Source organism: Manis javanica, chromosome 3 (genome assembly GCF_040802235.1).
Source record: "Manis javanica isolate MJ-LG chromosome 3, MJ_LKY, whole genome shotgun sequence".
NCBI lineage: Eukaryota > Metazoa > Chordata > Mammalia > Pholidota > Manidae > Manis > Manis javanica.
In genome coordinates, this window is record NC_133158.1 from 152,825,515 (window position 1) to 152,850,924 (window position 25,410).

The 25,410-nt window shown below is 37.4% G+C and overlaps 3 protein-coding genes across 18 annotated transcripts in view; 2 read left to right on the forward strand and 1 right to left on the reverse strand.

Annotated features, from left to right (window-relative positions):
* Window positions 1-11,380, forward strand: part of P2RY12 (purinergic receptor P2Y12) — a 43,586-nt gene extending 32,206 nt beyond the window's left edge. For 2 of the 7 annotated variants that reach the window (XM_073232210.1, XM_073232209.1), the window contains exons 2-4: window positions 4,998-5,021; window positions 7,238-7,531; window positions 9,337-11,380. In XM_073232210.1, the coding sequence (XP_073088311.1) occupies window positions 7,418-7,531; window positions 9,337-10,380 (1,158 nt within the window). In that variant the 5' untranslated portion in view covers window positions 4,998-5,021; window positions 7,238-7,417 and the 3' untranslated portion in view covers window positions 10,381-11,380. Of the gene's footprint in view, window positions 1-4,997; window positions 5,022-7,237; window positions 7,532-7,584; window positions 7,748-9,336 lie in introns of all 7 variants that reach the window. The other 5 variants (XM_017645575.3, XM_017645576.3, XM_017645572.3 and 2 more) reach the window with 3 other exon arrangements.
* Window positions 1-25,410, reverse strand: part of MED12L (mediator complex subunit 12L) — a 317,585-nt gene that overhangs the window by 73,220 nt on the left and 218,955 nt on the right. The window lies entirely within an intron of this gene.
* P2RY13 (purinergic receptor P2Y13) lies at window positions 17,243-20,866 on the forward strand. Its single transcript, XM_017645579.3, has 2 exons — window positions 17,243-17,380; window positions 17,831-20,866. The coding sequence occupies exon 2, from the start codon at window positions 17,836-17,838 to the stop codon at window positions 18,847-18,849; it is 1,014 nt and encodes a 337-aa protein (XP_017501068.1). The 5' UTR covers window positions 17,243-17,380; window positions 17,831-17,835; the 3' UTR covers window positions 18,850-20,866.

Genomic DNA, 25,410 nt, shown 5'->3' on the forward strand with positions numbered 1-25,410 from the left:
ATGTACTTCCGACATGACTGTGTGAGATATATGTATATTTATTTCCAAATGATTAAAACAATAAAAAGTTTGGGTCTCATAAAGTGTGAGGTAAATAGCTGAAAACGCAAACATGCTCTGATACCACCTTCCTCTTCTGGACCACCTCCCCACCCATCACAGACAAAATTCAAGCACTATTTTTCCCACACGGGAAAGGAAATTACTTAGTTACAGCATAACAAAAACACATACACACTGTTAAACACGTTCCTTAGTCAACATTAAACAGTCGAGGATGTGTTCTCTTTTAGGCCTGGTTTTGAATTTTTCTATCTAAATTTCTCTCTCGGATCTTATATTCTTCCATCATCCTGGTGAAAATCCCAGCTCCATCCTTCAGTAGCTCTTCTTCTCTAACGATGTGTACATGTGCACCCGTGCAAGGTGCTTGCCCTTCCTAATAGTGTCTAATCCTAAGTACCTTGCATGAGAAAAGAACATCTCCCAGGGAAAACAAACTGTAATGTGTTTGTAATTAGTAGCGGCTGCAAAAAAACCGCAAAATCCTTTAGACTCAGAGAATTCCAAAGTTCAGTTTGGAGCACTCCACACGTGTACTTTGAATAAAGTAGCATTTTGCTTACACAATCTTGAAATAAGAGCCTGTTTTCTCTCTCCATTTCTGTCACTTCCCTTTCAGCCTTGTTTTGTTATCCTCTGTCACACTTGCATTCAGGACATCACTTTGCATTGCACTAGTTCCTTTTTTATTATGCTTTACCAGAAATACATGCTTGCTAATCTATTTGCTGCCTCATCCCCAACTAATTATTAATGTTTCAGGTGTTCAAATTTGCCTCCTTAAAAAAAAAAGAAAAAGCTAAGGGCAAATATCTTCTAGAAGCTGTTCCTATTTAATATTCTGTATATCCAATCTCCCCTAAATTTTAAAAGATAGACCTAACCACAGGATAAACTCAACACAGGTAGTAATTCCTACACCTGACTGCACATATGAGTGGCCTCAACTACTTGTTCATCGTCAGTATTTGCTGTGGTCACAGAGCATTAGTGATATATTTCCTTCTGGTCTGGCAGGATGCATACATGAGCCCTATGAAGGGCACAGGAGAGCACTGACCATGATCTACAAAGCTCACGCAGTGCTAGTCATATGCCCTGCTGATTGTTTTTCAGTTAAGGCACCTGTCAAATGGTTCTAAGGCGAACTTCTGGGTGAGAGGTGATGGAAAGATGTTAACAAAGTTATTCAACAACTGCGTACAGAGTATCTACCTACAGCATAGGACCCAGGACAAGGCACTAGGAACCCTGAGAAAATATAAGGTCCCAGGTTCCCTGACCGCAAGGAGTACAGATTTGGTGGCATAAAAGTAGCATTTGCAAAGTGAGAAGCCCAAACAGATGGTGAGGGAAGGTATCCTAGGGAGATCCAAACACACGAGATACTAAGCTTCCACACTGTGCCGTAACAGCTAAGCCTCGGGATAAGAAAGAGCTATGACTGCATTCAGGTTGGGCCCCTTGCCAACAACAGGGTCCTGGGTAATGGGCTTTTCTGTGCCTTGGATTCTTTCTCCAAAAAATGGGCAAACACCACCTTCCTTGTAAGGTTTTTGTAAGAATAACTAAGATGAAATATGTAAAATGCTTAGCAGCATGTCAGACACAGCCCCCCTGCCGTCCATTCATATTTCTACACTTCACTTCTCTGCTGCAAGTACCCAGTATTCACAATGTGCTGCATTACTTGACATTTTCCCAAGACCTGGGGCACTTCCTTCCTCTGTTCTTGCTCCTTCTACCACCAAAAATAGTCCCAACAGCCTCAACTTCATTTGTAGAAATGCTATGCACATTCAGCATCAGGTCCCTCGCACAGTCACCTCAGCCTAGTGACTCACCATAGGAAGAACAGGGTGGGGAGGAGAGTATGTGGAGTATTTGTCACAGTGCAATTCACTTATTTTCTAGGTATTTCTTTGATGTCTGTCTTCCCCTCTAGCCTGTCAATTTTGAGTGAGAACCCCAGGTTTGTTTTATTCACATGTTTTATTCTCCTTAGTCAGCATTGATCAAGCAATGGCTATTTGTTGATTACATGAAATAATGAATAAATAAGTAGATTAATTTTTAAAAATCCACATGACTAGTAGAATAGGGCAGGAATGAAGATACCAAAAACTAGTTTTATAGAAAATGTAACCTGATCGTTCAGTGCTGACAAAACTGAAGGGCAATGGGAGGCAGGGAGAACAAGAAAGAAAGGTTGTAGGGTATAAAAAGAGGTCTTAATGATGGGAATAAAAAATATGAAGCAAAATCAAGAGGTATCTGAAGGAAGTTGGGAAAGGACTGGGCATCTAAGTGAATGTGCATTTCACTAGATGAAATTTCTTGGAGGAAAAAAGAGTAGGTTGTAAGGGCAGAGAGCTCATGAATTCACCTTCAGGTGACAAGAATTTGAGAACTTGGTGGAAATGTATTATAAATGTCTAGTAGGTGGTTTAGCATAGGGACTAATGCAGATTTGACAACTTAGGTTTAAGAGCAACGTCACTGGGAGAGGTGCAAAATGCCCATGTTCGCTTGCAGTGGGAGATGGGGTATGCAGGGAGAACAGAGAGCTGAGATAGTAAAAGGGATAATTGAGCTAGCAAATGATGCACACATGTTCTCCATAATTAATAAGATGACTGGAAAAATCAGGGTCAGAGGAGTCAGGGAGAGGACATTTAACAATGGGGACCATCAACAGTGTCAAATGCCGTTGAAGTCCCAGTGAATGTGGTCTCTGACTTAACGATTTAAAAATGTGAGAATCTCAAGAGAGGTTTCTCTGGAGTGGCAGGGGCAGTGAGCAGGAAACTGAAGGCTGAAGGAAGAGTAGATGGTGAAGGTGAAGGAACTACCCCACATTTATTAGTAGTTGGGCATAAAGAACAACAGCTTAGAGGAAAGAGAAAGATGTACTATGATAATCAGTGGCAAACTCTTGTTTCAAAGCTATGTTTCAAATAAAGGAATCTCCATAAAGGAAATCCAGATTGGAGGGCAGATAACTAATAAGGAGATAGGGAACCATGCCCTGTTGTCTTGACTGGAAAAGAAAGACAGGGACATCTTTCTACTTAACCACAGGGAAAAAGGAAAATTGATGAAAATATGGGGACATTTGGAAGTGAAGAAGTGAGGAACTTGACAAGCTTGTATCAGTTCATTGGCTCTGATATGCTCAGGCAGCTGTGCCAGAAACAAGGTTGTGAGTTGAGGGTGAGGGGTAGAATTAAAAAGCCAAGAGCAGCATGTAGTTTTATCTGGAAAAGAAACACAGACCAACCTGTATATGGGGTGTGAAGACTGATTTGCTTCTGATAATGTTTTTAGTGAAATCATGTAGCTATTATTAACCTTCAAAGAGAAAGGCACAGACCATTATTATTAAAGTGACTGTTTTCCAATAGCCTATAAGATTTGTTTATATCAATTTTCTATACATGTAGAAAATAAATCTTCAAACAGCAATTAATATCATCAGAATAAGGTCAACCTAAGGGATCAAATATTTCCAAAGGTACCAATGAATTCTGCTCTTTCAACTAGGTATTAAAATACTCTCAAGTTGCATAGGTATAAGCAATATTAATGATCAGAGATCAGTATCACAGAATTATTCTACTGTTTATATCCTGAAGGACAAACGTGTTGGGCAGGAGAATCAACTGAGAAGTCCACAGAAGTCTAGGCCATCCCTTTTGTGCTGACCCACTTCTATCTGTGGGTTGAACAGGTCATCTCGCCTGCAAATTGAGTTCTGAAAATCTCATCCTTGAGATCAATTACCTCTTTCTTCAGATAATATCTGACACTCAGGAAAACTTAACTGATCAAGAAATTAGGAAGACGCATGTCCATAAACCCTGGAAGGCTTGTTGTACTACATTAAATAAGTATGTCTCTTGAGTTACATATCCTTAGAAGGGAGACATGAAGTTAACCAAATTCTTCTCTAAGTCACCTTTACTTCTTTAAAAATAAATGATTAGAAATGTTGTCAAAATGTGTGTGTGTTCACAAAGATGTGATGTTGGTGGTGAGATTATGAGAGCTGTGTATTCTCCTTTTACCTTATTTATATTTTCTGATTTCTACAGTGACCCAATAATCACAGAATTCTAAAAAAATAATTAATATTATTTTAGAAGGGAAATAACGCCACTCTGAATGTGCTGCCTTGTCTCCAAACACTAATGAAAAACAGATGAAGTAGACATAATTGTCTTTCTGACAAAACAAAATATAGCACCTTACTTCTCAACATTCTTTAATGCAGTAGAGCTCACGAAATAAACAGCACACAGCATCCTACCTCATCTCTAAGGAAAATAGTAAAAAACTTTTTAAAAACAATGAATTTACTTATGTAAAACTTTTAATCCATTAAAAAATGGACTCTTAAATGAGAAAAAAGAACTCCTAAATGAGACCTTCAGACATCATTTCTTTTAACTGAATCTTTCGAATAAAATAACTTCAAATAAATGTTACATCAGCATTAAGCCCTAGGCTGGGATGGAGGAGTGGGCATGCACAGCATGGCCAGCTGTGTTAAAGGAGCAAGAAATTGGCAGCTGCTTCTTATTAGTAATTCTACCTTAATTAGAGTAACTTTTCTTTAAATCAAGAAAATAGGAGGCTCCTTTAATTAGATTTGTATAGGAAATCTTTATTCTGTCACAGCTTATTGCCCACAGTATGGCTGAAAGGAGGTCTTTATCTAATAAACAAGGTGCATCTTAGGAGCATAATGGATGTCAAGGGGGTGTGTAACTATATATATTAGTTCTCTGCATTCAAGCAAAACCCTCATGCCAGGTCTGGCAAATAACTGGATCAGCAGAGTTAGCATTATCTCTTGCTAAACACCCCATGTCCAAGACTCCTTAGTTTTGGAATTTGTCTTACATCTGACCTAAATTTCTCTACTCCAACAGGTAAAGTCAAACTAGATGATATATGTAAGTATTAACTTAAAATGCATGTGCTCCATTAAACATTCACTAAAATCAAAAAGACCATGTTTCAAAACCATAAAATGTTAGAACTAAAATAGTGTAAGAGCTAATCAAAGGCCTTAAATACATCTCTCTCCTCCTGCCCTAACCTGATTCCACAAGGACACCAGGATCCTGCCTTTCAGGGCAAGGCCCTCTAGATTGACAGTAAATTTGAAGCAAATATTTTCAGATAGGCACACTACTTTCAGTACAGAGACAAAATAAATAAACAAATTACACCACTGTATATAGAAATTCTGGAGTATAAGTTCACTTTTCTAAGTCATCTCAATTATAGAAAATAACCAAATCCATCAAAGCTAGTCCTTTTCCCAACAATCACAAACTGTGTGTGTTGAGGGGTTAAAATGCACCACTTGCTCTGCTTCTATTAATATAATACACTTTTGTAACCCGAGACACTTCTCCTTTAAAGATATTAGTCATTTTCAGGGCCAAATGGTTTAAGTGGATAATTGGCAGTCATCCCTCATTGAGAAAATACTATCAGAGAGGATTTACAGATAGGTGTGGGTGTGAGTGAGCTAAAAATCAGAGGAAAGAAAAAATTACATCAAGAATTGGAGCCTTTCATGTACCCGCAAATCCTTATTCAAAACCCTCCAAGAGTTTGGATATATAAATTTGCCATAGAGTACTATGATTTAAGTTTCCTGAATTAGTGTTACTTTAGTATGGCATATTAACTTTTTGAGAATGTCTCTTTCACAAGCCTGTTTCATCTGATGATCTTAGAAACACTTCATAAACATCCTTCAAAGTTCATGATTTGGTATAAAGTCAAGTATGAGTCCTATTATCTCTAAAGAAGTGCAGCCATTCCATTCATGGCACTCCTTCTCTCTCCTGGGCCTTAGCCTGGGACGGGGACAGGGGTTGTGCTGAAGGTGAGATGGAAAACTTTAGATACATGATGGATACAAATGCAGGTCTGGGATCAGACAGCATAGGTTGCAGTGGATCTTTAACTTCACTGCTCTGCACCTCAGTGTGCGTCATCCAGAAAATGGAAATAATATAAATGTCTACTTTAGACAGTAGTTCAGATCATAAAATGAATTTATGACAATCTAAGAAATCATCTGTTGGCTATTATTACTCTGAAGTGTACACAGCTTAAAAGCTTTTTGGAAAAGTATAATTTTGTGTATCCAAATCAACAAATAAGGTAATTATAATTTTTTACTGTAACAAATGTAAAAACAAATTTTTCACAGAACTGGAAAACTAAATAAAAATGAAAAGGAATATAACTTAAGAATAACAACTTTTCTAAGAGTTTAATATAAAACTGACAGCTCTAGATAACTAACAGATCAGGATCATTATATTCACTGAAATTTCTGACTGAAATTACTCAGACTCACAGCTTCATTTCAAATTCTTAATGCCAACAGATTCAGGTCAGTTTCAATCAGTGGTCTCTGAACTTTAGTGTGTATGAGCATCACTCAAAGGCTCATCAAAATACAGGTGAGGTGTGCACCCCAGAGTTTCTGATTGACGGGAACAATGTTGGTGCCCAAAAATGCGCATTTCTCATGATTTTCCAGGCAATGCTAAGCTGCGATTCTGCATTTTTAAAACCATTGTTGCAGAATATTTAACATTTGCAGAAACAGACACACTCTCAAAACTTAGAAGAAATAACCAAAACATATTCACAGCAAAAATCACCTACCCAAGTAGAACTACTTGTATCAGAAAGACATTACAGTTCAGAATAACTGTATGTATGTATAAGCATGTGAGAGCACCCACAACATTTATATAAAGGTACCAGTAATACAGGATCCCTTAAATTAGTGACCTTTTTCCCCAAAAAACAAAAGCTAGGTTAAAAGAAAAATGTTGTTTATATTTAAATTATATTCAAGAAAAGCATGAAAAACGCATTATATAATAAACCTGGCAATGGATACAACTGTTTGTCTTTTCTAATTTAATTTGGGGATCTTAAAATTTATAATGGGAGGACACTGTTTCCCCTACAAAGAGTTGATCCAACACAGATTTAAAATAATGACATTATTAACCAGGGGGGAAAAAAAAAGAACAAGAGACTTAATATCCCTAACAAGCACACATTTCAAGTTAATGTGATTACTTGTCAGAAAGCAATTTATCACCCAATGTTGAGCACAGTATGTTTTCAGGTAGATAATCATCTGAGAAAGCAAGCTTGAGACCTCCAGGAAGCTGACTTCGAAACGTTTGGATCTCTACTTGGATTTATCATTTGTATGGAAAATAACCAAAAGAACTCATAAAGCATCAACTAACTCTATGGCAGGTTTCAGTAAAAAGACGCAAGATTTTAAATTGCTTTTTAAAAGATGACTTCTCACCCACCCTGCCCCACATTTCCCAGGGAAATAAAAGCAGAAGTCCTAAGAAGCCAGACGGAAATACAGTGTCTGCATAGCTTTGAGTCCACACAGCATTTGAAGGTAATTTCTGATCGTGAAGTCCTCTGTTCCTCTCTCCCTCTATTTCTCTCTAGAACACTCAAGACTTTACTGATGAAAGCTCAGCAGCTTCTCTAACTCAGTTTTAAGAACTAAACTAAGACATTAAAAGGGATATACCAGATGCCACTCTGCAGGTTGCATTAACTACCACTTACGGGACACATTCAAATCCTTCAGAATCATCTGAGTAACAAGGTAATTTTATATTGAGAAATATTAGACAAATATATGTATTTATACTATAATGTGTGTGTAATTTTCAGTCAAGTTTTTGTTAAAATTGGAAAACTTTAATAACAATATTGATGCAAGCACTTATTTGGACTAAAAATTAAAATATAAGCCACATTAATAGTGTTAGAGATAACCATTAACTTCACTAAAAAATTGTTTCTACAGAGCATGGAAATAAAATACAACGGTCTTACTTTATGTCAAGTGTAAATGTGATTTTAAATACAGAGGGAACTGAAATTCTCAGTATCAAGAATAGTTATTAAATAAGTTATAGCCTAAGCAAAATGAGCATTCCCAAGATAGAATTTCCAACATGATCAAAGAATGGACAACTAAGAGCAAATGGCAATAGCAAGGAAGGTTAAAATCAGGATCTTGTATCAATTAAATGCTGGGTTTAGCTTACTTTGTTTTAAGTGAAATAAGTGAAAATTGTGAAAACATAAATCTTAATTGTTTTACTTTCAATAATTAAAGTACGGGAAAAAATTCCACTGACTTTTTGGGGAATTTAGTGCTACCTTTGTCATTACTATTTTATATACTTGTACTTTTAACATTACTATGTCTTATATTCAGAAATAATATTCTATACAGAATCAATTCCATTTATCTTTGAAGAAATAAAAATGTTATGAATTTGATTTTAAATTTCAAAGCTTAGATGCCAGATGATGTATTCAAGTCAATTGCAAGTCTTCTTTATAGCTGTCTGTTGTGGTATTAATAAACAGCCTATGGACTCAGACAAGGACATGGCTTTGTACTTTATTTTAGCTACCAACATACACTCTATAAACCTAGAAAATGTGCCCTGCTGTTTTGAGGAATGCCATCCGATGACTACATACTGAGGTCATTTCCTTATTATTTTTTTACTGTTTTAAAATTTGTACTGAATGATATTCAAGAACCTGTAGGTAAAAACTCCAAATATATTGAGCAATACCAGAAATGGGTTAAAATATTTGGAGCTAAATAATGAGTCCCTGTGAGGCCTGATTTTTGAATGGGTGACTGAGCAATAAAGAGGCAGAAATATCTTTCAATTATAAAGGAAAACTTATTTTTCTGACTCAGTATTTCATTTATCAGTCACTTCCTAGAACCTCTGATAGCAGAAGAGTAAATGAAGCCCAGGAATAAGGATGGTGTAGGAAAAGTGTGCACAGAAATAAAGTTAAAAGGCACAGAAATGAAGTTGGAAAAGAATAAAGCATAACCCAAATATTTCTCTGCTACTTTTCATATATGTGTGCTTTTGCCTGAGATCAACTACATCCTGTAAGAGGAAAAACATTCAACAAATAAGAAATACAAAGTATCTATACCTTCATATGCTGTACTTCAGACCATTTTACTTTTGCTAGTGATTGAATATTCACCACAATGAAATATTTTGATTTTTTACTTTTTGCGTTCTTCTGACACAATGAGGATCAGAGACCTCTATGTTTAGAAAAGGCTGTTTAAAAAAGTTACACACAGAGATAAGAGCAGAATCAACTATCTGGGACTGAAAATAACTATCCCGTCCCTCCCCTTAGGTAGCAAAGAAGACACGGCAAGCCATGGACAACCTCACCTCTGTGGCTGGGAATGGCAGCCTGTGTACCAGAGACGACAAAATCAGCCAGGTCCTCTTCCCGCTCCTCTATACTGTCCTGTTTTTTGTTGGACTCATCACAAACAGCCTGGCAATGAGGATTTTCTTTCAAATCCGCAGTAAATCCAACTTTATTATTTTTCTTAAGAACACAGTGATTTCGGATCTTCTCATGATTCTTACTTTTCCATTCAAAATCCTTAGTGATGCCAAACTGGGGACAGGACCTCTGAGAACCTTTGTGTGCCAAGTGACCTCTGTCATATTTTATTTTACAATGTATATCAGTATCTCATTCCTAGGACTGATAACTATTGATCGCTATCAGAAGACCACCAGGCCATTTAAAACATCCAATACCAACAACCTCTTGGGGGCTAAGATTCTCTCTGTGGTCATCTGGGCGTTCATGTTCTTACTCTCTCTGCCTAACATGATTCTGACCAACAGGAGGCCAAGAGACAACAATGTGAAGAAATGCTCTTTCCTCAAATCGGAGTTTGGTCTGGTCTGGCATGAAATAGTCAATTATATCTGTCAAGTCATTTTCTGGATTAATTTTTTAATTGTCATTGTATGTTATACACTCATTACGAATGAACTGTACAGGTCTTATCTAAGAACAAGGGGTGCAGGCAAAGTCCCCAAGAAAAAGGTGAACATCAAAGTTTTCATTATCATTGCGGTATTTTTTATTTGTTTCGTTCCTTTCCATTTTGCCCGAATTCCCTACACCTTAAGCCAAACCCGCGACGTCTTCGACTGCTCTGCTGAGAACACTCTGTTCTACGTGAAAGAAAGCACTCTCTGGCTCACTTCCTTAAACGCATGCCTGGATCCATTCATTTACTTTTTCCTTTGCAAGTCGTTCAAAAATTCCTTGATGAGTATGCTCAAGTGCCCCAATTCTGCAGCATCGCCTTCCCAAGGAAGTAGGAAAAAAAGACAGGATGGTAGTGACCCAAGCGAAGAGACTCCAATGTAAACAAACTGAGGTAATTTCAATCTACTAATGTTTGCAACTCCTAAAAGAAAAGCACTATGTAAAAACATTAACACTGACCAGGAAGTAGTGGACTTAGTAACAACATATCAAGCAACAGAAGACTACAAAAGTAATTTTCATTTACCTCTCCAGTATTAAAAGCTATCTTAAAATGTAGAAAAATAACCTCACATGTAGCTACTCAGCAAAACAAACTGCAAAACAATCCAATTCAAGATTGTAGAGTTTGGGCAAAATTAATAACCATATAAAATTATCTACTGTAATACTATAAATATATTATTGATCACAATGTTATTAACTTATTATAATCAATTAAGGAAGAATGATAAATATGGTAAAATTTTCTGACCAAAACTCTAATTAAGATGTATACACATCCTCGTCCCCTAATCAGTTGCTGACCTATTGTGATACTCATAAAATTTAAGTAAATGGGACATGCCAAGAATACTAACTACTAACTTTTAATTATTAGCAAATATCTAAGGTAATTTACACTAATTGAAATGGTAATTGATTAGACTGAATTTTTTTTATTTTCATTAAGATGGGTTTTAAAAATGCCTTTCCAATTTTAAAAAGAGTAGAAATAGCAAATGAAGTTATTAAAATAGCTATTTTATGACATTCTAATACCAATAAGTTTGACTATTTCCTTAATACAAGAGAAGCCAGTTTCACTAATATTTTGACAATGTTAGTAAATATAATACCTCCATTAACACTTACCTTAATTAACTAGCATCCAGAAACTCTGCTACTTGGGTTAATGAGCATTTCCCTTAGAGAGAAAAACTATTTAAATATGACTATGAAGCTTTACAGAATAACTATTAACAGGAAAGTGATTTACATGTTTGGAAACCCCTTGAGGGCTAAGATTCTCTCTGTGGTCATCTGGGTGTTCATGTCATCTGGGCGTACCTATTTGTCATTTGTGTATAAACAAAAAATTTACATTAAACTCTAAATCACACTTGGTTGGAATTTCTTTATTCAAAGATATCAGACACTATGACTCATCTCCTAGATATTCCTACATCAAACATCAAACCACTTAAGAAAGGACAGCTGCTGACACTGTTTTATGACATACTCCTGGGCACCATCTTCCTGAAGGGGACATGTCAGCAGTGAGTTCATATGTAAATGAAAAAATAGGTCTGACTTATAAGGAAGTTTGATTCCACATAAGCCATACATATTATTTATAGTATAAACAAAATATATAGCACACTTGAAAGTTGATGTCATTTATCTGTTATTTATGAACCTTAGAGGTGAGTCTCAAACAGAAGGCATAGACACCAATACCTAAATATAATGTGAGAGGAAATAAAAAGGGTAAGTTGAAGTACACAAAGTTAACTGAACCTCAATAATAATTGATTTATCCAAACCTTCCATAAATTCTGCTGAGCTAAATTTCAGTACAAAGGTGAACTCGTTTAATTCTCTAAATGGTATCTATTTCCACACAGCCACATTTCCTTCTCTGGCGCTGCTACAAGCAAGCCCTGTGTGTCAATGAAGATGTAAAAAGAGACATGCATCAAAAAAGGGGCATATTCTACATCCCATTGGGTTAACAGCAGTAGTCATTTCTGACACGTAGACTAATGCAATTCACTGTAATGTCATATGTGTAAGCTTGTATGTTCTGCAAGAATACCAAGATATTTGAGCTGGAAGAGAAGATAGAGATCAACTAATCTGACCTTCCTATTTTGCATAGGGAAAAATGGCAGATTCACCTCTCAACCCATCCAAGTCCAGGGTAGAGAGTGGAATAAAACAGACCATGTTACAGTGCCATGACCACACAGCTGTTGGGAGACTGCAAAGATCTTCCCAAGTAATTTTTCCTTTTGAATTAATTCATTGAGATGACAATCATCACAAGAGAGGGAAAAAAAATAAAAGGACAAACACTAATGGTATTATGGTATTTTTGTAAAAGAATTGTAAAGTGTTTAGAATGATCTGTCTTATATATATAGCATGAAAATATTTACATTGAGCATTCACACTTTTTAATCAATTACATTGATAAAGCACACATTGTTGGAATTCTTTACTCAAAGGTGTTAGACTATATGCTTGCACATCAAACACTGAACTCAACCCTTCAAGACAGATGGAGAGATCGGTACTTACAGAGTGCACATTATACACAGAACATGTCACTAATTTTAGGAGTCTTAATATACATAATAAATCTCAGATTTTACAGTAACTGAAAAAAACAACAGTAAAGCCAAATTTTGTGGACCCAGTTCCAGAAGTTGAAAAACTCAGAAGATAAGATTCAGTCTTGCCATAGCTTTAGTGGCAAATAAGTCCTGAGGATGCATGTTATTGCCAGTTTCTCTACATGGTTTCTTATAGAAATAATCTAAAGCATGTGTTGTAAATTACACAGCATGCAAGCCAAATCTAGCCCATGACCTGTTTCTAGACAGCCTGTGACCTAAGAATGGTTTTTATATTTTCAGATGTCTGTGGAAGAAAAAAAATCAGAAGCATAAAATTTCACATTGCATTAAAGTTAAATGAAATTCTAGTTGAAGTGTCCATAATAAGGATTTATTAGAACAGAGCCACACCCACTCAGGTTTTACCTAGGGCTTGTTTCCCGCTATTAACAACACGGTTGAGTACTTGTGATGGAGACTGTACAGCCACAAAACCTAACTGTTTACTAACCAGCTCTTTAAAAGACTGACAACACCTGTACTAGAACTTTAAAAACAGAGAAAACCTTAAACAGCAAAAGAAATGTACCTATTCATGCACCTGGGTGTTTCAGCAGTTGTGCACAGAAAACAACTGCAGTTTCTGGACCCCGATCTAGGTAACCACTGTTGACTGGTAACATCCGAAGTGGGATTACAATTATGTTAGTGGGAATTAAACATGTGGAAATACAGTGACAAGTCCATTGAGAAAGGGAAACTGCCTGACTTTTTAAAAGGACATGAAAAATCGGTTTCTGGGAAAAACATAAATGAACAATAAACATATGAGAACGATACATGCCCTAATAAGCAAATAAATTTATATGTAAGTGGCATGGCATTTTTCACCTGTAAGTTTAAAACTGACTTAAAATATTTTTGCTAATAGTGTTGGAGAATTCCACTCAATGAGATTTTAAGTTGGTACAATCTTTCTTGAAAGCTATTTGAAAATATTCAACATTCTGATTCACAGCTTTTGATCCAGCAATCCCACTTCTAGGAAACTTCCTATATATGTTGGAATAAGTGCACAAAAGCATATGGACATGTATGTGCTCTACAGTACTGTTTTTAATAAATAAATAAATATTTTAAAAAACTAAATGCCTATCAGTAATGGCTTAACTAGATCATGGTACTTCATATAGTGTAACTTTTTTAAAAAATTAGGTAACTCTTCATATATTAACATGGAATGAAAGAAATATGTCAGTAAATGTAAATACATATATTTGCACACACACATTGGTATGTTCCACTACATACATGTCTATATTTGAATTCTTTCAACTTGTTTTTCTTTCATAATAAAAATATGAAACTATGTATTAACATAAATACTTGAGATAATATTGTGAATTTATCACCTGCTTCCAGTTATAGGTAGAGATTTTCTAATACTGATTTTATTTATAGACATATAGCTACATTTAATGTTAAATTACATAACTTATTTTAGCTCATTAGTACCATTTTCAGTTAATCCAGTGTGGAATTTTTTCAACAATTTTATATAATCTGAGAAAGTACCACGGGATACTTTGATGGGAACTAAAAGGCTTTTCTGTGAGTATATGAGTTCCACTTTGACTTGCATTCTAACTGAGAGCAAGTACTTCCTCATCTTCTCAGATATTATTATATGGTACTGGTTAGCCAGATCAACAGGGGGCTTTAGACTGTTAACTCTGATCCAAAGGAAAATCCCAAAGGAGACTAGAAATGGAAAAACTGGTTTGTTTTGATTTGGCAGGCTTCTTATTTCCAAGACCTTTCATTGTATCTTCTGTCTTTCCTGATCACGATGCTTTGAACTCATTTATGTTTTCAACCTTGCACCTCACTTTGAGGCAAAAGTTTCACAAGTCCATTAAACTTCATAGTTGATTGTCTTTCCTCACTCATCAATCAGTAACACCCACTCAAAAACTCCAGGTTTTGGTGAACACTTCCATATTCACCCTATCTGTGGCTCCTGACAGTCGGGAGAGTGAGGCAGGCTCTGAGCAAGGTATAGCCTCTGGAACCCAACTGTGGGTCTGCAGTGGGCTTGGGTGGCATGATTTGGACCAAACCCCTTAACTTCTGCATTTCAATTTTCTCATATGTAAAATGGGACCAATCTCTGAAAATCATTGTCAGAATTAAATAAGATCATACCATCACTTAGAACAGTGCAGCTACTGAGATTTGATTGGCTTTGACACTCTACAGTTGACCCTTGAACAATGTGGGTGTTAGGGGCACTGACCCCCCAATACAGTTTAAAATCTATGTATAATTTCTGACTCCTCCAAAACTTAACTAGTAATAACCTGTTGACCAGAATACCAATAGCATAAACAGTTGGTTAACACATACTTTGTATATTATATCCTATATTCTTACTTTAAAGAAAATATTTTCCAAATTGTTGTAAATCTCCAAAAAATTTTCCTATATGTTTATTGACAAAATTCCACATATAAGTAGACCTGCAGATCATGTTATTCAAGGGTCAACCATATTCCCTTTGAGTGTGATAGGATTTTAAGTGCTTAGTTTATTCCCATTGGGAAGCATCTAGTTTCTGGGACCTTTCATCGTTATCTTCCTTGATTTTTCTCATCTGTTGAATGTGTGCTATCCCCATATGTACACGGTATTCACTCCATTTTTCTTTCAACTTCATTTAACAAGAAACATACTGACACCTACCATGCAAAAAGCATTATTCTACACACATGGTGAATGTTCACTCAATTTATTCCCTTAACCCAAGAAAGCAGATACTTTTATTTATTTTCACTGTAGAGAGCAGGCAATTGTCTTACAGGGAGCACAAATAACTTGTCCAAGTTCACAAGAAAAGTAAAAGTTGGAACAAGGAATTGACTCCTGAGGCAGTGCTCCTATCTGCTCTGTTGAGCAGCCTCTCAGATATGCCCTTGGGGCAAAAGACTTCCCCCAAAGTCATCAAAACTGCTGTGAATGAAAGGGAGAGTTGGCTAATATGTACTGACTACATGGACATATAGGAATGTGTGATCTGTTGGATTTTTACTATGGTCAAACATTTGGAAATAAACACAGTTAAAAGAATATGCTCTGGAACTCTCAAAGTGGGCACCATTCCTCAGTTCTGCTTTTGAAAGTTTCCCACACTTTCGTATTTTGAAATTTGGCCAAAATGTAATTTCCAGTTTTCATGTTATGAAATTATCTTGTACAGCATTTCCTTTGTTTAAACTGAAAGTATTCCAAGCCTTCATCTAATTAATGTAGTTGGAGCTGTAGAGAAATTTATACCTAATTATTTAGGTCAAAATCACTCCTCTACTTAAAAAAAAAAAAAAAGAAGAGTCTTTTTTTATCTCTACTAAAACAAAAAAGACATATGTTTAAGTTACATTCCATTATATTTATGAAATCCAGAATTTGTATTTCCAAGCAACTTATTTCAGTCACACACCTATTTTTCAAACTCTGCTACTGCCGAGTAGGTCCAACCAAAATGGTCAGGTATCCTATTGCCTCATATTTTAAAACGTTCAACAGGATATACAATTTACTCTCAGAATCCCAAGCCAAGGCATCCAAAACTTCTCCATCAACCCAGCCCCACAGTCTGGTCCAACTTGTGGTAAAACTTGTAACAAAAAAATATGAAGTGAAACTCACCATGGAGAATTCCACATTCCCTCCTAAGATCTCCTACATTCCTTTTTCCCTTTCCCTATCTGTATCTGACAAGAAACATTTTTATCATAAAAGCATTTTACACAAAAGCAGCAATTACACTCTTTCAAACACAAAGAGATTTAAAGGAAAAATTTCACAGATGTTGGTCCAACATTGATTGATGAAATTTCTAGAGTCTTCAGCACTTTGCATACAACATAAAATAAATACAGAAGAGATTTCCAAAACTGGCTTTCTAATAAGCGAACTAGTGTCCATTTAAATCTGTCATTCACTCAACATTGCAGTGAGTGGCTACAATTTTTTAGTGTTTCATATAGAGCCAGCCTTCTTGGCACTCAGTTCCTCCTCTCAACAACAACATGAGGTATGTACTATTATTAAACCCATTATGCAAATAAGGAAACTGAGGCACACAGCTATTAAATCACTTGTCTATCTATGATCTAGTACCTGATTGGCTGATCTGGGATTCTAACCCCCAAACCTGAGTCTACTAGCGCTTAACTCTAGAAAATGTTACTTTATCTCTCAGAGATCAAAAGACTAACATAAACACCTATAGAAATAAATGCTGTCCTACTGAACACAAACTTCTGGAAAAAGTAGCCGACAGGGATGAAAATGATTCTGCTTAATTTTCGAGTCAACTCATATTCTCCTACATGTTTGTCATGTAGGGCCATTTTCATCTTTCTGCTGTCTGTTATTATATATAAGAGGCACTCAAAATTTTCACTGATATGTAGATAGAGTAGATAAACTGCAGGAAAGATACTATATAAGAAAAGATAATGATAACTGTAAGTACACTAATTTATTCAAGTCATAGGAGATAAGCAGTACATAAATTTAATATGAAAGAGGTTTCTTACTAGAAAAATCCCCCAAAGGTTTGAATAACAAGCAATTCTAATTCATCACATTACACACATGAAAATGAGGAAGGAAACCCGGTATAAGAAAGCAGAAGAACGTTTGCTTCATATGCGCTTCATGGACTGATCTATTGACCACCTCAATCAGAAGACACGGAGCTGAGTATCCTCTCAAAGGTGAGTTTCAAACTTTACTCTGCGTGGGCTTGCTTATAAAAGACAGAATATGTTTAAGGGGAAAAAATGCTTTTAGATTAATATTCTGCGAACCATAGACTGTGAGTATGAGGAACTGTATAATGTACAGCAATCTAACATGAATTATTACCTCTTACACGGGGTTTTGTTTTACTGCCATGTTAACAGTAATACCTGTGGATGGGGTAGAACCTGTTACATGAATTTCATAAGGGTGTGAAAGTAAGGGCCTGTCATTACACGTAACAAAAATGTATCACATGCCTTAAAAATTATAGTCAGAAACCACATGTGCCCTCTCAACCAATCTAGTGAATGTGATGACTAAATGTCAGGTGGTGAGATGGCACAAAACTAACATCTGGTTTGAAAAAGTAGCATTTCAAAGTCATGAAACGCTTCTTATTTTACTCTGTGTTGATTTATAAGAGCTGATGCTGGGAACCATGAACAGCACGGTGATGAAGGGCTTCAACGGGTCTGAACGGTGCCCGAGAGACACGCGGATAGCACAGCTGGTGTTCCCAGCCTCCTACACTGTCGTTTTCGTTACTGGCACAGTGCTGAACACTATGGCTCTGTGGGTGTTTGTTCACATCCCCAGCTCCTCCACCTTCATTGTCTACCTCAAAAACACTTTGGTGGCCGACTTGATAATGACACTCATGCTTCCATTTAAAATCCTCTCTGACGCACACCTCGGACCCTGGCAACTGAGAGCTTTCGTGTGTCGTTTCTCTGCCGTCATCTTTTATGAGACCATGTATGTGGGCATCATACTGCTGGGCCTCATAGCCTTTGACAGATTCCTCAAGATCATCAGGCCTTTTGGAAAATTCTTCGTACAAAAACCTGCTTTTGCAAAAATGGCCTCAGCCCTTGTCTGGCTCATTTTGTTCCTCTTATCTCTGCCAAATATGATCTTAAGCAACAAGGAAGCAACACCGTTGTCTGTGAGAAAGTGTGCCTCCCTGAAGGGGCCTCTGGGGCTGAAATGGCATCAAGCGGTGAATTACATATGCCAGGTCATTTTCTGGACTGTTTTCGTCCTAATGTTTCTGTTTTATATGGTGATTGCAAAAAAAGTATATAATTCTTATAGAAAGTCCAAAAGTAAAGACAGCAAAAACAACAAAAAGCTGGAAGGTAAAGTATTTGTTGTGGTGGCTGTCTTCTTCATGTGTTTTGCGCCATTTCATTTTGCCAGAATCCCATATACTCATAGTCAAACCAACAGTAAGACTGACTGTAGATTGCAAAATCAACTGTTTATAGCTAAAGAAACAACTCTGTTTTTGGCAGCAACTAACATTTGTATGGACCCCTTAATATATATATTCTTATGTAAAAAATTCACAGAAAGGTTACCATGTATGAGAGGGAGAAAGACCACAGAATCAACCCAAGAAAATCATACTAGTCAGACAGACAATATAACTCTAGGCTGATGAGTTACATGGTTAACTTTTGTTTATCAACAAAACTTCAAACGACATTTTATTTGGAAAGCAAAGTTGAGCAATGAGAAAAAAAAGACTAACTAATGTTTTCTCACATTTTATTATCCTGGTATACAGAAAAGATTATATAAATTTTATTTCTACATAGGTCTATTATTAGCAAAATGAAGTATCAGTAAGAGAATGTACAGAAAACAAACAGCCACTACTAATCTTTCTGAGAACATTCATTTACATTTGGAAAGGATTTATTGTGTATAAATGTATCATCCTAAAAACCTCCCCTCCAACACACTTTCTCAGATTCTTTTATACACATTATTCAAACAACACTACTGCTTTTGTATCCCACAAATGTCAGTACTCGATAATTTAAAAATAAAAAAGCCTTGGGAGTCCTCTAGTGAAAGCTGAAGCTAGGCACTGAAAGGAATGCTAGATATGAAGCATTTGGGGAACTGAAGCAGGTCAGAAAGCCCTCTGAAATTCTGGATGAAGGTGTTTCTCCTTATAATTACAAAGCACCTCAGCCATTATTCCGATACATGATAGGAAACACAAGCACCATTATTAAGCCATGTAAAATACTGCACTGTAGTATTTTGCTTACATTTTAAATATTTATGATTCAAGGGAAAGAATACTGTATTATTGTTCTCTGAAATTTTCCCTCTGCCCAGCAAAAACTCTAATGATGGTTGAATATGCCACCTACTCAGCAAAGCCCTTCTGGGTCACAACCTCTTTTCTGTCTCACACCTCTGATTGAAAATAATTACTTCTCCCACTATTTGGATATGGCTTAGAGTCCTCATTACAGATTTCACTTTCCTGGTTAGCTGGGTTCTTGACTGCATCTCCCAAAGATGGTTAGGATTGTTGAAGGAAGACAACATGTTTTGAAGACAGAACACATTTTCTTGGTGTCTCCCACAATGGATTAAAAATGTTTCAAATAGAATATATCACCATTATGCCATTCTTGATACATATACAAATGGAACTGGTGATGCACAATCTGTAACATCCAGACTGGGAATTTTTCTAAGGCTTGTACTTTTATTTCTGTATTTTTTCTTGAATTCCTCTGTGGTTCAAAAAATCTGAAAGATGGTTATCTGGAGTTGTGGATGCTGATTTATATCTTCTAGAGAAAATGCACAGAGGAAGAGTCATGCTCTGTAAATGTGTCTCTTGCTCCAACATGATCGTCGTAGGTGAAACATACCCCCCAGGGCACCAAAAGCTCCGAAACTTACCTACCTTCCTGGCCTCATCTCCTAACTGCTTTTCTATCTGTGGAACTCTCCACTGTTTTTAATTTGTAGCTGGTGCCATTGCACATGTAAATTTTCCTCTGACTCACCAAGAAATCTCTTACCCATCCATGACACCCTAAGTGGCCAGCACTGAATCCACGAAAATCATCCGGTCAACTTCCCACCACCATCTCAGACCTGATCATTCCCTCATCTGGATGTTGTTATACCTCAATTATTGTATTTATCACACCGCTGTGTAATTACCTGCTCACACGTATCTACTCTTGTATTAACCTATGTATACTTCTGAGAGCAGAGATTGTATCTCATTATGCAATCAAATAAGTATTTGATAAAAATATACCAAACTGATTTTTGCATGCTAGAAAAGCAAAAGGGAAGCTGGTTCTCACTAATGTTTTCATTTCTTGAAAACTCGTGCTTTTTAGTTGAGTTTCACAGCATGTACACAGAGGCCTGGGAAGTCGGGGTGTTCTTGGGTTCACTAGTGAATGAACATACAGGAAGCACGATTACTAAACTGTACATGTATAGCTTGGGGCTTGATGTCTATCAACATTTTGGTTTTACAGCTACTGACAAATGCTTTAGCTATGTACTGTCAGCTTTGGTTAAGTAAAATTTGTAACTAGCATATTACAATCTTCAAGACTCTCCTTTTAGAAGGTGTTCTTAATGTATTGGTTTTCATTCTCTCAAATAAAAAAGTTAAATCATTATAACTGGTAGAGACGTCACTAAATCCATATTACTTTTACTGAGTACATTACACAACTCGAGTAGACACTTAGTATAAGTAACTGTATCTAATGCATACAATATTAGACCTTTCAAGATAAAATTTCAATAGATTTGTCTGCCAAAAACACAAATATTTAATTACATAATAATAATATTATAGTCAAAAGCAGAGTACATGATGTGTAGAATGAAACAATCTCCAAGAACTTGGAGAATAGGCATATCAGAGCCATCTTAATATCACTCACAAAATGCAAAGGAGCTATGTGAAAAGAGCTTCCTGAATTAGCAATCACAAATACTAAATTACAGAATGCTTATAGAATGAGATGCTATACCACAGCCGTTAATAACACATAGAAGAGAGTAAAAAGAAAAATAGGTAGGAGCTTTGATAGAGTGTGTAAATTCAGAACACAAATCAGGACTTTTACAAAAAGCTAAAATGAAATTATTTTTACTGGATAAAGTCTTCTGAACATCTCTGGGGCAAGGAAGAGGGAAAGGGTATTGTCCCACACAGAGTTTCTCTGGCAAAGGAGAAAGGAGGAAGCAGACAAGCAGTGTGAACTCCCAAAGCACATAAATTAGAAGGCTGATAAAGTCACCATTACAACAAAACCTGTAAAAAAATTCAAGCTCATGAAACCCATTATTTCATATATTCTACATGCATTTAAAATCAGTTCTCCCCAGAACTTTCTAAAGTCTTCCTAAAAAGTGTCTGACCATTACTTCTAAGCAAACTGCATTCCTCCAGCAGGTTAACAGATCAAACTGTGCCTGGATCTTAACAGAACAACACCTCCAGAGCAGAGCAGCCCACTCCAGTGGTGTCTAATATCTGAGGGAATGCATGTCTAGAAGACAGCAGCCCTGATAAGGAGAGGGAGGGACATATAAATTACCTAAGTACCTAGAAACACAGCTCAACATTCTAAATTTTACATGGGAACCAAATATAAGTGATATGAATATAGAATACATGTGCTAAATCAGTTCTCAAACTTTAGTGGATACCAGAACTGGATGGATAAAGTCTTAAAACACAGACTGAAAGGCCCACCTTCAGAGTTTCTGACTCAGTAGGTGTGGGGTGAGGCCTGGGACCAAGTTTCCGGGGGATACTGATGCTATCAGTCTGGACCACACGTTAAGAACCACTGTGCTGAAAGTTCCTATAGGTTCTTCCAATAAAGACTGATTCACAGCACAGCTCCCTTGAGCATGCATGACCAACAGGGCGTTCTGTCAACAGGAGACAAATAAAATTGTTATTAAGAGAACCAGACAGCCATAGTGACAGGCATTGGCAAAGGCTACAGCTAACTGGAAAGTTCATGCCCTGCTTACAGGGGCATCTACTACTCAGTGCCAACTATTGGCACAGGAGAGATTTGGGGACCAAGGTTGCTGGCCAGTAGCAATGGCCTATTCAAACCAGCATCAGTGACTGTAGGTAAAATTGCAATATTTCCAGAATCTCTTGCTGGGCCTTAGTGCATCTCCATATCAAAAGCTGTTTCCAAGGGGTGGAGAGAAATAGTCCATCTCCATATCAATAGACAATTTTAAGGGGGGGAGAGGGCATATCTGGACCTTAGAGGTAAGGTGGGGTCCTTTTGCAGCTGGGTCACGAGAGACATGGGTGAGCATAAGAACACAATTGCTTGTAAGCAATAAACAGATATCTCCCCTTTATTTCTCCCTTTGACTGATTTTGGCTTCAAAGGTTACTTGTCCCAGGGTGGGAACATATTTTCTCCCAAGCGTTACAGTGACCAAGAAAGCAGTATACATAATGCACTATTTACTATGTACCAAGCAAGCATACTGTGAACATTACATATTTTGTTCCATTTAATAATGCCAGGAAGCCTAAAAAGTGCTACTGTTATCTTCATTTTAGAAATTTAAAAAAGTGAGAAACACAGAAGTTAAGCAACTTGCATGGGGTCACACAGCTTTTAAGTAGCAGGGCGAGGACTCTAATTTAGGCCCCTGCTTCTGAGCTCACATTCTTCACCACTGCATTGACAATCTCAGATCTTCTACTGTTCTCCAGAGAAATCATAAATCCAGTTCCTATGCTATATTTCCTGTTATTTTCACAACTTCTGCAGCTACCCCCCACACTCCCTGACCCCACAAAAAAAATACACTCATGTGCAGGCCAGAACTAGCCCAGGTCTGTCAGCTGCTTAGTCCTGACCTAGAAGCTGACAAGAACCTCCTCCCAGGGCCTTATATCAGTAGCTTACACTCATTTACTGAAGGCTTGCAATGTGCCAGGCAATACACTCTGAACTTTACGAGGATTACCACCTTGATTTTTCTCACTACTACCCTATGATATAGATATCACAGGGCTCCTTGCTAAAGGGCTGGGGGAAGGACAGTACAAAAATAGAAAACTGAGGTACAAAGTGAACATATACTTGCCCAAGGCACACACAAAACCCCACCAGCAAGTGGAGGCAGAGTTGGGACTGAAATCCAGGCAGGCAATCTCAAGACGAACATCTCAGGGGCTCTGCTACACCAACTCTCTGACAGTAAGGACAAGTTGATTCCTCAAGGGTTGACAGCAAGCCCCAGAAGTGAGAATGGTAAGCTCCTGAAGAGGGAGAGAGAGGTCGCCACACAAACCAGCACGCAGGTGAAAATGGTTCAAACACGGACCCTATGAGTACTTAGGATTCACCTCTGGCACTTGGGAGTTACTAAGAGAAGTATGATCCCAAAAAGTGGATTCAGGGCTTCATTTAGCCAGTCATTCCTGCGTCCTGTCCTTCAGAGCAGCCCCTTGCCTCTCTGGAGTCTCACACTGGTAAGTAACAGACTAGGATGAATCCAAGCATGGAAAATGGCATGAAAGAGTAACTCAAAACAGAAGCTCAGAGGAAAAGGTAGCTAATTCCAAATGGAGAAACTGAGGGAGGGCTCAAAGGGGATGGAAACATGAACTGGACTTTGGTGTTCAGAAGGTAACACTGCAGTGCAAGTAGTAGTTTGAGGTTTGAGGAAGGCTCTGGTGGGGTGGGGACTGTGCTGTGGCCAGAGTGTGAGGGGCCATGGAGGGCCTGAGGCCGTGGCATGGGAATGGAACATGGGACCCTGCAGCAGAGCACTTTGGTGTTAGGTTGGGGTGCTAGAACTTCTCTAGGAGACAATAAGGGTTTGAAATGAAGAACTACATGCTACGCTTTAGGAAAATCAATTTGTCCACAATAGGATGATTCTAGATTTAAGGAAAAGTCATTGAGCACAGGATATCAATTAAAGAAATCTTTCATCCATGAAGGCCAGAACCAGGGGGAAAAAAAAGAAAGCACCTGACATGGACCATAAGACATTTTCAGAAAGAGGTCTTGAGTCCAAGAGCCCTGGAGAATAGGGGATTATATGTAAAATGTATGTGATTAATATGCAAAAAGTATGCTCAATAGAGGTCCATAATCACCACCCAACCCCTTCCAATTGAGATTCATTTCTTCTGAAGATGATTAGGTTGGTTGATGTGTTGGATCATGAAGGAAGTGCAAGAAGCAGATTCTGGGTTTGACGATTTTGGGTTATCAGTGAGAGAGCTGGGTAAAGGAGTCTAGCCAGTGGGGGCAAAATATGCATGTAGGTCTCTGAAGACAGGGCTAGTTAAAGGCCGAGAAAGTAATCGTTTCTAAGACAGAGAGAGAATAAGGAAAGAGCTGAGTTCCTCAGAGTCCACATTGCATAAGTCTATGCACAGAGAGGACAGGACAGAAACTGGGGGACATTGGGACTGGGATGGGGGTGGGAGGATGTGAATTAAAAGGAAAAACAGGAGGTCTGTCATATTTCTTCATCCTGTCTGGAGAAACAGGAGAAATCAAGGAACAAGAGAGATACAAGGAGGAAGCAAGAGTCAACTGAATACTAGGGTAGAGCCCAGTTTGTAATGGGAAAGGAGGGGCTATTAGAAACTCTTATCTTGCTATAAAGGAAAAATCAGTTTACAAGACTTCCAAGGAGAAAAAAACAGCTGTTATATTATATTAGTTCAGCTTCTTCCAAGGGTTTCTAAAGACAGGTAGATTAGGTTCTTTCTCTACTTCTGATTCAGTGCACATTGAATATTCACCCAGTGAAATGCCAGAGAGAAGAGAGGTGCAAATCAAATGGAGGGTGTGACTATGCGACCAAAAGAACCCAGCTTTGGTCAGAAAATGGGTGTGTCAACATTGCAGGCTTCCGTATTACCTGGGTTTCTGATTCCCAGTCTATGACCTATTCTAGCATAAAATATTTGTGGGGACAAAAAAGGGGTAGGAGGAAGAGATGGAGACAATAAGTGGTAGGGCAAGTTGAGAATGGGGTAGGAATGATAAAAGAAAGAGAAAAGCAAGAATACAAAAGAGAAAGGAAACTGCATTTAAGACTTACACTAACCAGGTAAACCAGTTTTTTAAAAAATTCCATACCTCACTCAGTATGTGAACTTTTGCACTTCTGTGATAAACCTCAAATTGACAATGTAACATTCTGG

Bases quoted from the DNA above. Each gene is read 5' to 3' on its own strand.
- P2RY13 (XM_017645579.3), top strand. From the start codon at position 17,836: ATGCTGGGAACCATGAACAGCACGGTGATGAAGGGCTTCAACGGGTCT.